Source organism: Ascidiella aspersa, chromosome 3 (assembly GCF_963924565.1).
Source record: "Ascidiella aspersa chromosome 3, kaAscAspe10.2, whole genome shotgun sequence".
In the NCBI taxonomy this organism is placed as follows: domain Eukaryota; kingdom Metazoa; phylum Chordata; class Ascidiacea; order Phlebobranchia; family Ascidiidae; genus Ascidiella; species Ascidiella aspersa.
Genome location: NC_139449.1, coordinates 8,796,130 through 8,811,083, shown reverse-complemented (window position 1 = coordinate 8,811,083; position 14,954 = coordinate 8,796,130). Strand labels below are relative to the sequence as shown.

General features: G+C 37.4%; 1 protein-coding gene and 1 pseudogene across 1 annotated transcript; one reads left to right on the top strand and one right to left on the bottom strand.

Annotated features, from left to right (window-relative positions):
* Positions 1-3,867: 3,867 nt before the first annotated feature.
* LOC146159060 (uncharacterized) lies at positions 3,868-5,208 on the bottom strand (annotated as a pseudogene).
* A 1,866-nt stretch (positions 5,209-7,074) lies between these two features.
* Positions 7,075-7,638, top strand: LOC146159059 (solute carrier family 22 member 1-like). Its single transcript, XM_083384845.1, has one exon. It carries the CDS (start codon positions 7,075-7,077, stop codon positions 7,636-7,638), a length of 564 nt encoding a protein of 187 aa, XP_083240971.1.
* The last annotated feature ends 7,316 nt before the right edge of the window (positions 7,639-14,954 follow it).

The window sequence follows — 14,954 nt, the reverse complement described above, 5'->3', positions numbered from 1 at the left end:
ACGGCGGAAGAAAATGACGCACGAGAGATAAAAGATGGATAGCACTTAATAAGAAGCGACAGGTATACGTTTACAGACTGGACCATTTAACTCGAAAAGCAGCAAGATTCTTATTTCCTAGCGCAATATGGTATTCTGATTTTTTCACTATTTTTACCATGTTCTTGAACATTAATAAAGAAGGAAAAGTTTTGGCGTATTTACATCGATGAATCACAAAGCGAGCACAAATGAGTAAACAGTTTAGCAAATCATCCTCATTTACAATACCAAACAGAACAGTTACTGGAATGGTTTGTAGGGATATAAAAAGTTTTGCTGAAATTCAAGCAGTGACTTCTTCCCAAAACTTTACAACATGTTCGCAATAGAAAAACACATGAGAAATTGTTTGAACATTTAAATTGCAAAAAACACACCGGTTGGTTTTAGTTATATCAAAAGAGAATAGCGCATCATTGGTCACAATCTCACGAAGATTTAGTTTAATCTGAAAGGATCGCAGTTTAGTTTCAATTGTGGCTTTACAAGTGTTTTTATATAACCTGTCCAAAGGAGTTGTGTTCGGTACAAGATTTAAATCCCGTTTCCACTTGCTTTGTTCTTTATGGGGACGATCAGTAGTGTATGTTTTTATCTCATTGTATAAAGTTTTTGATGAGTTATGTACTTGAAGTACCTGCCTTAAAGTGGTGACTAGTTTAGTATCGGGTGGAGATCCTGCCGTGGAGTGGTCACACTCAGGTGGGAGAGCAGCGATCATTTTAATAAAGGTTTTAAAATCTATTTTGTTTGGGTGAAATTTGTACTTAACTGCCAGTTGGTCATAGGTCATATAGTATCCCGAGTCGTTTAGTACATTATTGTGGTCAAAAACTCCCGCATTGATAAGTGGCTTTGCATAAAACGTTTCTGTCTTGCGTCGGACGTTTTTGTTTAACCATAAAGGACGGGCCTTGAGTGTTTGCAATTGTGTTATTGTCATATACTTCCTACAGTCGTATATTGCCTTTCTAGTAGTGCGTAAAGGTATTAGTTTAGCACATTGCCTCGATGCGACAGATAAGTCTCCTCGCAGCCAGCATTCGAGTTCTTTGTCTGTTAGAACGCCGTTTTCAAGCGTTTTCCACGGTGCATTATACTCGTCGTCAAAAAGTTTTGACACCCATTTAATATTCAGCGACATAATATATGCGTCAACGTCCAACACATTTGCTCCTCCGTGTTCAGTATTTGCGCATATTTTTGTTCGCTTAACTCTCTCCCATCTAGACCCCCATATAAACTGAAATAATTTAGTTTTTAGTTTACGCATCCATGCTTCGGTCAGGTTGACCAGAAGAACAATAATTTTGTAAATTAGTGTGGGAATCACTAAGCTTTTTAGGATACAAATTCGTCCCAGCAGAGTTAGCCCCCCAGCGGACCAAATTTTTATGACTGCACTAATTTTATTTATAACTTCACCAAAGTTAAGCGGAAACAGTTCCTTTGGGTTTTTTTAGTGGAATTTTTACACCTAAGTACTTAAATGAGTGTTCTGGCCACTCGAGGCCTTTGCTCGAGTAAGGTTTTTTTGTCGAAGAGCGATTGGCTCCTACATGAAATGCAAGCGATTTTTGCATATTGATTTTACATCCGGACATGTCTCCAAATTTATCTAGCACACCAAATATTCGTTCGAAATCTTTCTGTTCGCTTCTTAAAAAGACTAACGTATCATCAGCATGTAGAGATACTTTAAATTCGTCGTTATTCAGTTGTATTCCTACAAATTCGTCTTTTCGCAACGCCGTTGCTAGACATTCGATACATAGCAAAAAAAGCGTCGGAGATAATGGGTCTCCTTGCCGGACACCTCTTTCGATTTTAAATTCGCGCGACAAAAAGTTGTTGTTGGTTATTTTACATTAGGAAATTTTGGGTTCCGCATAACAACATTTTATCCAGTTTATTAAGTTATGTCCGAAGCCAAAATTTCCTAATGCTGCGTAAATAAAATCCCAACTAACAGTGCCAAACGCTTTGTACATGTCCAAAGATAGTATGGAACCCGGAATTTTATAAAAATCGGAGGAATCGATAATATCAAAGAGCAGGCGAAGATTATCCCCAATATATCTACCCTTCATAAAGTCATTTTGGTCTCCACTGATTAGGAACTCGATATTGGATTTTAACCTGTTGTTTATAACTTTTGACATAATTTTATAGTCCACATTAAGCAAAGAGATGGGGCGGTGATTAGTTATCATCGAAGGATCTTTATGTGCCTTGGGGATCAGTGTTACTACACCTTGCGCTTGACTTTGACTAAATTTACCCGTTTCTTCAGTATACATCCAAGCGTCGTAAAACAAGGTTTTTATTTCATGACAAAAAATCAGATAAAATTCCACCGGCAATCCATCAAGGCACGGGGATTTATTCCTCGGCATAGTGTTAATTGCCGCTAGAATTTCCTCAAGCGTGATTGGGCGCTCGGTCGATTCTTTCTGCATTGCGTCTAGCCTCGGCAGATTTAATGTCGATAAGTGTATGTTAATTTGTGTCTTAGTATATTTAGCATCGCATCGTTTGTATAGACTTTCAATAAAATTGGCCAGTTCTTTTAGAATGTTCTTTGGATCTGTTTGGATTTGATCACCCACTTTTAGGCGGTTGATTGTTGGACGTGGCGTTTCTCTAAGTTTAGAAAGTACTTTGTGTTTTTTTCACCCATCTCTGCCCAGCGCGCTCTGCTTCTAATAATAGCACCTTGTGTACGTCTTTCAATCAAGTTATCTAACTCCAATTTTAATTTGGCCAACTTATCGCTTTGAACCGTGTTGGGTTGATTTGTCAGCGTTAATTCTCGTTCAATGTCTTATCGCCCGTTCTAAATATTGCTGTTGGCTGTAGTTTGCTCGTTTTACTTTCGCGCTGTGTTTAATAGAATCCCCACGGATTACTGCTTTAAGAGCATCCCACCGAATGTGTGGATTCACCTCAAGTTTAGGATTGTTGGCCACATAATCACGTATTGTGCGCCTCGTGTTTTTTATGTATTCGTTGTTGAGCAAGAGCTTTGTGTTTAGCTTCCAGTATCCTTTGCCACGAGGATAACTCGAGACTGTCATCGAAAGGGTTACTATTTTATGATCTGATTTAATGCCTGGTGTGATATTTGCGGAATTTAGGTAATTTAATAATGACTCCGATATTAAAAAGAAATCAATACGCGTCGCGGTCAAGGGGTTCACCTGAAACCTTGAGTATTGGCGGGCTGCTGGGTGCAAATATCGAAACGCATCACTTAACTTGTAGGATTGCATGTGCGATACAACTCTGGCACGAGAGTTTCGGTTAGAATGAGAGGGACCCTGTTTTTTATCTAAGTTACCCTGCAAAATCGTATTAAAATCACCCCCCAAAATTAACTCCGAGTTGTCAATAGATGCCAGTTTCGCAAATAGTCGATCAAAAAACTTAGGATCGTCGTTGTTTGGGGCGTAAACGTTGCACAATTTAAACTCTTTGCCTTCAACCGTTAACGAGGCAACTAGATACCTCCCTTCGGGGACTATTTCTAGCTCCTTAATCGACATCGAGGTATTTTTTGTCAATAGAATGGAAACTCCTTTACTGCGAGTAGAGCCATGTGCCCATAATATTTTAGATCCCCACTCCATTTCCCATAATTTTTTGTCCCTTACTGAGGAGTGTGTTTCCTGCAAAAGGACAGTATTAAAGTTTTTTTCTCTAAGAAAGTTAAATATTGGCTTTCGTTTGCACGGATTTTGAATACCCCCCACATTAAATGATGCAATATTGAAGCTCATTATACAACAACAAAAAATAGACACCAAAATAGTTACCATAATACATTTAATTGTGCATCTGTACTCCTAGTTCGATATCCCATTCATATTGGAACCCGCAACTGCAATTATATGGCCGGCTCGGTTCAATAACCTCGGTGGACTTTTTCCCGCAACTGCAGTGTATCACTTTATATTTGCATAGATGATTTACACATTCCTTGGACATGGTAATGTTTGGAAGGGCATTTACAGTGTTACACACACAAGTTATTGCGTACCTTTTTCATTGGATGCACTCGAACATATCGCCGTCCATTCGGAACTCCGGTTGTATTTCCGCACAGCAGGGCATAAGTCTCATTTTGGCCTGGCACTTGGGGCAGTTGGCCACTGTTTCCTCCAAGTGCACCAAAAACAAGACGGTGTCATCACAGCATGCGTTGGTAACTCTATATTCTTGTTTGCATTTGCAGCAGTAAAAATGACGGCATTGGGGATCCAGAAGACTGTCCGTGTGACAATTTGGGCAATCCAGTGAGACGGTAACTTCGCTCATGCTTCTTGATTTACTGTCAGGGAGAAAAGGTGGACTGGTGCGGAATCGCTTTCGGGATGTTTGTGGTTGTAAGCTCGGAGATTCTGCGTTGTTTTGGTTATCAACGGGGATTGCATCAACCCCGGGCAGTGATTCGTTTCTATTCTCGAGCGTTTGCACTGCAGTTTTGTCACCCGCTTTTGAGCGTAGAGGCGTTGATGAGCTGGTAATCTGGCCTGGCGCAATTGCTGATTGGTTTGCTTTACTGTGAAGCTGTGGAAAATCAGCTTTCCGCTTCGCGCAATCAGCTTGTTTGTGGCCAGTTTCGCCACTATACTTGCAAGTAATCTTTTGTCCGTGGTAGGTTATATAAAATCACAACCGTTCATTCTTACATAGCTTGGTATTGGATTTTTTTCTACATCCGCTTTGTTCATTGTTGCAATTCGCATTCCAGTTAATCACCCTTTTTTGTCGTTTCTGTGTGTCATTTTTTTTGACTTCTTCAAACTGTTCTTCAATCCGGCTTTCAATAGCTTCATTCGGGAGTGGGATTGGTACCCAACCAATTCCCACATTAATCACATCGGACTTGTAAAGACGAACATTACGAATGTATGACACATTTAGTAGTCTTCTATGAAGGTCAAGTACATTTTCACTGGTCGTACACGTCACGTCTACTAGCGTCCCTTTCATTTCAGCAATTCCCATAATTTTTTTCAGTGGAAAATCAACCTCTTTCATTAAATTCCATAAGTCTTCTCTTTTAAGCTGCATAGCGCCTCTAAAGCTTAAACAGTTAGGCCTTTTCAGTGCACTCACTGCACTTTCGCCTGCCACTTGTGCATAACTAGTTTTTTCGCTCATTTTGCTCCGTGCTCTAGGAGCGCCAATCTCTAATGGGCGTGCTTCAACCTAAACAGATAAATTGGCTCTGACCCTTTGGTCGCCACCAGGCGGCATATGTTGATCGTAAGCCTATTAGCTTCAACGGTTGTTCGGCTGGTTTGTTGTTTGGTTAGGGCAGTGGTTTTCAACCTTTTATGCTTCGTGGCCCCATTTGAAAGGGTCTCAACCCTCTTGGCCCCCCTGCTTACAAAAACAACTAGCATTGCATTTACGTGTTTTACTTCTCCGTGTCAGGAACAAACAATTAAACGAAGTCTAACGAATAAACTTACTTACTTTTTAATAGTTTGTCAAATCTGGTAATTCAGATTAAATTAACGAAGTCAGTAGTCATTGCTAAGCTCATTCTTGTACTCCGGCAAGGTTTTTTTCATTCGACTCTGTTTTGTTTTGGGCCATTCCGTTTTATTCACGCAAAATCGGAAAATCCAGCTTCGCGAAGATAGTTATAGTTGCGAACTAAGCGCACATTATGACGACCTTCTTGCTGAGTAGTGAGTACGAATCTCGAATAGACACAGAAAACTGGAGTTATTACTTTTGTTATTATGTGGCAGCTTCTCTGCAGTACTGAAAGTGAAAGTCTATATTTTATAAGGCCTGACGTTTTTAGGCCAATCAAAGGTTTGAACTTTTCTGCGATAAACTACCCATAATACTTCTAGCAATATTTCTAGAATATTAAACTGGCGAGTAGGGATCTGCAAAGTAGGCCTAGAATCCAAAAGAATTCTACAATATTAGGTTTCGAATCTAGAGTAACGAATCCAGAATTGCGAATCCTAATGATTATTGAAATTATTTGACAGACAATGATAAGTCGGAACGTTATCGGTCAGTACCTGGCCGCCCCCAAAAAGCGCTATCGCCACATATATGGCTGCATTTGAAGCAGCACAGAAATTGTTTCGCCCCAGCGATAGGCGGCGTTAATCCAAACTTTCCGCAATAAAACGAATAAATTATATCAGTTAGGCAGTAAGAAATTATATCGGAAACGGCAGAACTTTTATAATACCATGACCTAGCTTGAAAGTTATGCCCGTAAATAATATGATGTCTTACGAAGCACTTTGTTCCTTAGTTGTAATTTTGGTCACCTTGTGCAGTACGTCTCAAGTAGGTAAGACGACATGCTTGCAATACGAATAAACGAAATAATGGTGTGAGCAAGCGCTAAGTAATATAGAGTTGTTAACTTACTACCAACTTGGTTTTAAAATGCCAGTATGGTGCAGCAAAAAAATTATGTGACGATGGTGATCAGTTTTAAATATTGGAAAACACTGCATTACTGCATATACGTTATAGTCGCTATTGTACATACGCATATGTCTATTGTATATACGCATTTCAGTAATTCTATAGCAAATAATAGTTGCTGATGCATTTATTGACGTTATAACTTGGATTAATCGATTTGGTACAATTGACCTGTACATTACCCGTATACCGATTATTTTATCATTGGTGTGTGAATTTGTAGCTTATAAGGAATATTAACTTTTTATACGATATTTTAGCTGGGGACTACCTCGGGTAGATGTTGGCACCTTTCACGTAATAAATTGGCAAAAATACCTTCTGTTCTAATTAGTTTTATGTTTACGCCGTTTTCCAACCTATTGACTGGCCTATAAGTTGTAACTGCAAAATTTATTTGGGTTCTTTTGTAGCCGAGAGAAACCTTTAAGATCGACTGAGTTCTAGTAAACCAACCAAGGCTTCCTGTTAATCAAATTTAACTATTTTCCTTTTTTTACATTCGTAAGTTTTTCTTTGTTTTTGTTTTTTTCTTTAAAACCAACAAAAGTAATGTACAACATGGAACAATCCGCCAAGCTGTCCTGCTATGAGAAGCGCCTTTCATTGCTTCTGTTCCTTGCAACAATTCCAAACGCATTCGTGACATTGCAAATGTTGATCTTGCACTTTACACCTGAACATCGCTGCGGCATTGAACTGCAGGGAAACTCGACTATTCAGTACCAGGTGGGATCCGAAAACGTTAGTGGAGTTAAATTTGACGAGCGAGCTCTTGACTTGGCGATACCGTGGGAAAGTACCTTCGATGGAAAGCAGTTTAGAAGCAAGTGTTTACAGTTCGATCCACCTTATAACAGTTCCCAAGAAAATCGAAGCACGGTTGCTTGCAACACGATGTTTTACGAAGGCTCCTTGGTATCCGCTGTCACCGAATTCGACCTCGTCTGCGAACGAGCGTGGATAAGGCCGCTTCTTTCCTCTCTGTTGTTCATTGGAATGATCATCGGAAGTATTCCGAGCGGATATCTCGCCGACAGATTCGGAAGGCGTCCTGTGTTTCTCTTAGCCACAGCTTGCCAGTTTATCACAGTTACCTTATTGAGTTTCGCGCCCGATGTTTGATCCTTCGCGGTTCTTTTCACGTTGTGCGGACTCGTAAACATGGTGAATTACAGGATGGCGTCTGTTATTGGCTCCGAAATGACGACGCAAAAATGTCACCGCTTACGTATCTGTTTCCCAATTGGTGCTGGTTCCTGCGATTCAGCGGTTTAATTGGGCTTCTTTACATTCCTTACTACTGGTTAATCGACGAGACTCCATATTGGTTGTTTTCCTTTGGCAAAGCGGAAGAAGCGAAAGCTCTCTTATAAAACTGATGAGTTCTTTAAAAGGAAAAAGCAGCAGCACTGTGACCTTTGTCTGCCATTCAAACCCTAGTCAGTGTCGGAAAAGAACGCATTTTATTGCTGTGGTTTACCATTACGGCTTTAATGTGGTTTACCTTGGGAATGACTTACTACGTTCTTGCCTATGGCACAAACAGCCTAGCGGAAACAGATTCGTCAACATATTTTTGTCCGGCTTGGTGGACGTTTGCGGGGGCCTCCTTTTCCTATTGTGCGAACGTAAGATGAGTAGAGTCCTCAACTACATTCTGCCAACAACGCTCATTCTGACCCTAATGTTTTGATTCTATATTTCTCAAATTTACTTGCAAATCGTTTTTGGGAGACACTATTCCAGTTTGCTACAGTTTTGTTTTTGTATCGGTATTTAAAAATGATAACAAAAATAAATCCAGCAAATCAAAGGCTAATCTCGTTATTAATGGAATTTGCTAAAACCTATACAAGGGCATCACCTAAACTTGTTTCATTGTGACTTTATGTAAACATCGAATACAGTGATGTTGGTGGTTCTTTTCATATTCCACGATTTGCTATATCTATGCGCATTTCACACCTTTCGATATGGCTGGTATTTATCAAAATTTAGATGCAAAAAATACTATACCTTTGCTACAATAAAAATAAATGTACAATTTGACACTTACTTGAATAGGAGTGCGCTAACAATATATTGTAAATGACCCCCTTCTAAAAGTCCTAACAAAAGGCTTAATAAAGTTATAAAAAACAATGCACAAACGACTCAAATGTACAAGAAAATAGACAAATAGGCAATTTTTGCTAATCCAAAACCAATCAAATCAAATTATTCGCTCAATTTGACACTTACTTGAAAATAAGTGCGCTGATACTAATTGACGACCGGTTAAACAAAATAACAAAATTTATTCCACAAAAAAATAGAAAAATTTATGTAAACTATATTGCTACCAGGCTTACAAAAATCATTAAAATAGCTCCTTTCGTATTTACTTTCTACTCAAACATTGAGACCAGTGCTTTTTAACCAGTTGGTCGCAAAGCATTTCAGGTAGGTCGCGAAGCATTTCGAAATATTGCAGTTTTCTACAAAATAGAAAAATTATTACATTACCATTACGTAACATTTCTCCAACAATATCACAAATACGTAACAATTAAATGTGTTTTGTCACATTACCAATTCCAGTACGTACGCCATGAGTAAAGATGCACGTTTTATTTAGTGGCCTCATCTCATTGTGGGTCACACAATAAAACTTGCATTAAAACTGAGTCGAAACCTAAAAAAGGTTGGGGGAAGCACGGATTCAGACTTAACCTACAGCCGCCTTCTTTAGGGTGAATCGTGCATCACTACGTAACGCTCGTGCATCACTACGTACAGTGCATGTCGAAAACAAGTCGTCCAAACGTGAAAGAACAAAAATAACTACCAAAGTAGCAATTTTCTTTGAATCTACTCCAACGCACAATTAACTAAGCCATTCCATTGCCGACGTTTGACTGTAGGTAATTGCAAATTTATTTTATATTTTAATAAGGTAGTAGTATTTGCATTTGTACAACATGCGACTATTAGGAGGTAAGAAAAAAATATCTCTTGTTTTTCTTTGACTTTAATCAGACTGAAAATTCTCTTGTTACATTTCTGCAATTGCCGTTTAAGTATAAAACCGTGTCGGTCAAACTGCACTGTTTTACCGTTGAGTTAAACTTTTTCTTGGTAACAACGGAAAATGACTTTCGGCGAACTAGACCTTCGGTAACATTCAGCGTTAAGGTTGTACGATAACTACAAAACTTAACTAGGGAGCGCGATGTTGCTACCAAACTTTCAAAGTTTTGCATGGGCGCATTTCGCGGTTGGCTAACTTGCTGCGAAAATTCTTTTAATGCACCCATAGCCAACCAGCCAGAGACCAACGGCGGCATTCCTTGCTTGGTGAACCACAAAGAGCGACACCTTACACATGGGAAGAAATGAATATAACGCTTTTGTTTTCATACATTAGCTAGATCAGCGGTTCTCAACCAGTGGGCCATGGCTCACTGGTGGGCCATGGAAACTTTATAGGTGGGCCACAGACCAATTTAAAATAGCTAGATTTATTGAAATATTTAGTCTCATTTGTGTCACTATACCTAATTAGGAGGGTGGGAATTAAGAAGGAATGTGAATAAAAAGTAAATTTACGGTTCAGAAGCAAGTACCTCACTAATGTACGGTTAAACAAATAATCTGTTTTGATATATGCTCCACTACTTTTTGTTCCAAAACTTTTTTATAGTTTGTTCTTTCCTAAAGTTTATTCGACCACAGAATTTTTGTGCAACGAAAATGGGACGCGAAAGAAAAAAGGTTGAGACCACTGAGCTAGATTTATTATGCAGGTGACAAACTAACACTATTGCCCAGTGTTGTAAACAAGGCATTTTGAATTGACTTAAGTCCAAGTCAAGTAATTTCAAATAAATAACAAGTCAAGTCCCAGTCCAAGTCATCAGTTGCGCAAGTCAAGTCCCAATCAAGTCATGATAAAAGTCAACTTCAAGCCATGTCCTTGTCATCAAAATAAAACATTAAATATTACAATTTTTAAACTTAAACGATTATGAACAATAACTGAACTAAAAAATAAGAAAAACGAAACATATAGCAAGCGATTTGTTTTTTTGTGCAAACATTCGGACAAATAGCTTAATTAAAAAAAAATACTTAAAGAAATACTTTATTTCAACCCAAGTCATTTGTTCAAAAGAGTTAAGTCAAGTCAAGTCATTTAAAAACAGTGACTCCAGTGCACATAAATCAAGTCATTGACTTAAGTCATTACAGTACTAGCATTGTCTATAACCAGGGTTGCAATACTGTCCGTATTTCTAAGATTTGTCGTTATTTCGAAAGCTAATGTGCTAGAAAAAGGATTGTCCTCATTTTTAAGAAATGTCCTTCGTTTTGACTCAAGTCTTTATTTTGTTTTATTTTCAACAATTACCAAAACTTCAATATTTTTACACCGAGATTTTTTGAGATCCTAAAGCGCAATACTTCGTAAATAATAATATCAAAACATCAAAGAGAAGTCTGTCATGCCAGAAATCATAAATAAACATAGAAATGCAATGATTGTGTATGTTGTGTTAAGAGTGATAAATGAAAATCAACCAAAGCATAACCTGGGAAGCGATACAGCTTATAGTCTAATTTAACACAATTTAAACTACTGTATTGGTCAGTATGTAAATCATTATTTGAGAGCGGCAGAGAGTTTATAAGAGAATGAGTTCTGCAGACATGAACAACTAGATTTATTTTAGCTTCTTTAAAATTAGATTAGAACTAGAATTACTAAATTACTAATTTGTATGCGTTTTAGCATGACTTATGCTTTTCTGACAATAGAAAATACCTACAAGTCGTTCTGACCAAAGAACATTATTTCAAATTACTTGTTTCGAGTGAGAGAACAAAATTGCTTTTGAGGCAAAGTAGCATATTTCGTAAAGTGTCATTGCTCATATAAATTCAAAGATTTGTTTAAAAACTTGTGTTTAGTTTATTATGAAAATTTATTTTTCGACTGTCCTTTTTAGTCGGCAACAGGGGACGTCGTTGTTTGCTACAATGTCGCAAAAATGTGCACGCCAAAATGTGCAGAAAGTGTGCGCACATGTTCAAATGCTTATAAAAACGTGCGCACTGTTTTTAGATTTACATGCGCTTTTCAAAATGCTTTTAACAATGTGCGCACATTTTTGAATTAGAGATAGAGTTAGAGTTGCGCACTGTTTTCAGAATTATATGCACATTTCAAAATGCTTTTAACAATGTGCGCACAGTTTTGAATTAGAGTTAGAGTTAGAGTTGCGCACTGTTTTCAGAATTATATGCACATTTCAAAATGCTTTTAACAATGTGCGCACAGTTTTGAATTAGAGTTAGAGTTAGAGTTAGACATTTTTTGCGCACATCGTGCAATTATTGTTCGCATCTCCGCCTCCATGTGGTTGGCAACCCTTGCAGTAACACAGGTTATCGCTATTGGTCTGGTTGGTCATCGCTGCTTTGAAATATTTTTCCCAGCAAGCTAGCCAACCGCAAAAAGCGCCCAGGCATAACTTTGAGAGTTTTGTACACGTAGCACTGTTTCCAAACACGTAGCAACATCATGCTCATAGGGATGGTTAGGGTTAGCGGTTAACATACTAACGTAGTATATTACCGAAAGACGAGCTTGTTGAAAGTTATTTTCCGTTGATGTCCAGAACAAGTGTCATGTAGCGGTAGAACATATCGGTTTGATCGACAAACTTATAGTTGGACGACAGCTAGAAAGTAACACGAGAATTTTCTGTCTGACTCAAGTCAGAGAAAATTCCTAGTCAGAGATATTTTTCTTATCACCAAATTGTTTCGTGCCTTAGAAATGCGAACATGGAAGTAAAAAAATTAAGTAAATATAAGGAAAATAAGTTGGCAAATCCCTACAGACAGACGTGGTAAAAGAGTAGATTCAACGAAAACTGCTCCTTTGGTAGTTATTTTTGTTCTTTACCGTTTTGACGACCTTTTTTTTGTCAGCCTTTCAACAACAGTTTATCTTTTTCTATTGTTTTGTGTAGTGATTTTTAATATTTTTTTTAAACGGTATTTAGAACGTTTATAAAAAGTTTATAGCAGTCGCGATATTTTTCATTCTTTCCTAAAATTCATTCAGAAAAGCACATCTTTGTACAATTAATTTGATTTCATTAGTTTCCGTTAAGCAATGGCAAAGTTGCCTATTTGCATGTATACTGGAGAGATTATTTAGTGCTTCTATAGCAAAGGTATACAGTATTTTGCATATAAATTTGGATCAATTTTAGCTACCGTATATCAAAAAACGTGAAATCGGAAAAATGCAGAAAATCAAAAAATATGCAAAGACACACAAAAATTATTGGATTTGGTGTTTACTTAAATTGGCGAAATATGTCACAGTAAAATAAATCAAACTGATACAATTGTACATTGAACAAAACTATATCAATAAAGTGCTTGATAATAAATTGCAAAGCCAAAAAGGTCGAGTAGATCGACATCATCTTGATTATTAAGACGTTTCGATACGAGCTTGTATCATGTTCAGTTAATGTGACTGAGTTCAAAGCAAATTGCGTCCCTTCTCTTATAAGTGATGCTTGAATTGCTTCTCAGTCACATTAACTGAAGATGATACAAGCTCGTATCGAAACGTCTGGCTGGATCCCCACCGGACCTCAGACACGACGCGACGAAACATGTCTGTCGGTTGACTTGTCGCGTCGTGCCTGAAAGCGACTCTGTCCAATCCCCACCGACGAAGCGCGCGAAACTTCAATTGGTCAAAGCTAGGCGATGTAATTCAGTTGTGATCATAGCGGAGGCAAATAACATGTAAATTTTGGAAGAAATATGTATTTGGAAATGTAACCAGCAGTTTATACGACAACACAAGTAGTGGGTATACTCTATTTGTGAAAAAAGGGTATAGAGAGTTTTATTTCCATTTACTTTCTCGCACTTTATTAAAACATGAAGATAAGTTTTAAAAGTACGCAAGGGCGTCTTCAAAATTGTTTTTTTTAACTAGTCAAGCTGGTAAAATCATACATGGAAAAGAAAGATACGAATTAAAAGGCTTTTCGACATTTCCAGAAATACATTTTTATTGAAATTAAAAAAATAAACTGCTTAACCTTTTAAAATAACATTCCTAATATAAAACCTACAAAACCCCGTAAAAAAACAATGGTTTCTATCGAAAAGCATCTTCAGACACGGTAAAAAAGTAGTGCACGCGCTATCTCGCTAAAAACGCGTTTAGTCGTGTCTGTCTGCTGTGCGTAAGATTTGCATCAAGTCTGGTCGGTGGAGACGCGTAAACAAAAGAAATAGCGTTCCATCTCATTAGTCGCGATCAGTCTGCTTTAAAGCGTTTTTGTCTAACCGGTGGGGTTTCAGCCCAAACACAATAACTTTAATAGACCTAATCACCCCAAAACGATTTATTAGTATGTTTTGTGAATATATAATAAGTCACATTAGGGCAAATTAAAAATAAGGATTCTGTAGTACAATTTTATGAAACGATGTCGTCCTAACAAATCAAATTGACACGTCCCGCGTTCAAATATGTCAGAACGTGTTGCAAAATGCTGACGGAAGTGTTTTACCAGACCTGGGACATGAATAGTTGTACTGGTTCAGATTATGTATTACTTGATAAGGTCGTTTGTTAGTGATTTCTAAACTGTTTGCCTCTAAAGTGTGCCGTAAAAGTTTTGTATTTTTAGAAAACGAGTTATTTGAGTTACAACTATAGGCATACACGCAAGAATTTTAGACTTAATTACTCACTATCCATTACAAAAATCAAAACATATTAAGACATCTACATATAGTTTGTCGTGTGTTAAGGATAATTGTAAAGTTACTACATTGTTGTTCTGTAAAAGGTGTGCCGGGAATTGCTAAATATTTTTTAGTTTAGTGTGCCGCAAGCTAAAAAAGTTTAAGAACCACTGTCGTACCTATGTCTCGTCTTTTATTGAATCCGCTTGTGACACTAAGCTTTAATTTCTAGTAGACAATAAAATCATGCCTAATCATAACGAGTTATATTAGAACACATAAAAGTCAAAATAAAGATAGTAATGTTTTAATCTTGTCTTAAACAAAACAAATCAGTTCTAGTCAAAGCTTTCTTGAATGATTTAATTTGCATTATGACTTTTGGTAGTATGTTTATATTGTTCATAGATATGAAACAAAATGGCATTAATATGTTTAATCACATGTTTACCTCACATCACTGTTGTAATACCTTAAGTGAATGACTAAACAATTTACCGGACGACAATCGATACTATTCCTTGGCATCGAGTATCGTTTGCGATTCAATATTATCGGACACTCGTACTTTTAACTATCGAATATAATTCACGCCTGTCGTTTTCGGTAACCGCTTTTTTTTTTTTTTTTTTTTTTTTTTTTTTTTTTTATGTTTAGCAAATATAGAG

Coding starts and splice junctions, on each gene's coding strand:
- LOC146159059 (XM_083384845.1), top strand. CDS start 7,075: ATGGAACAATCCGCCAAGCTGTCCTGCTATGAGAAGCGCCTTTCATTG.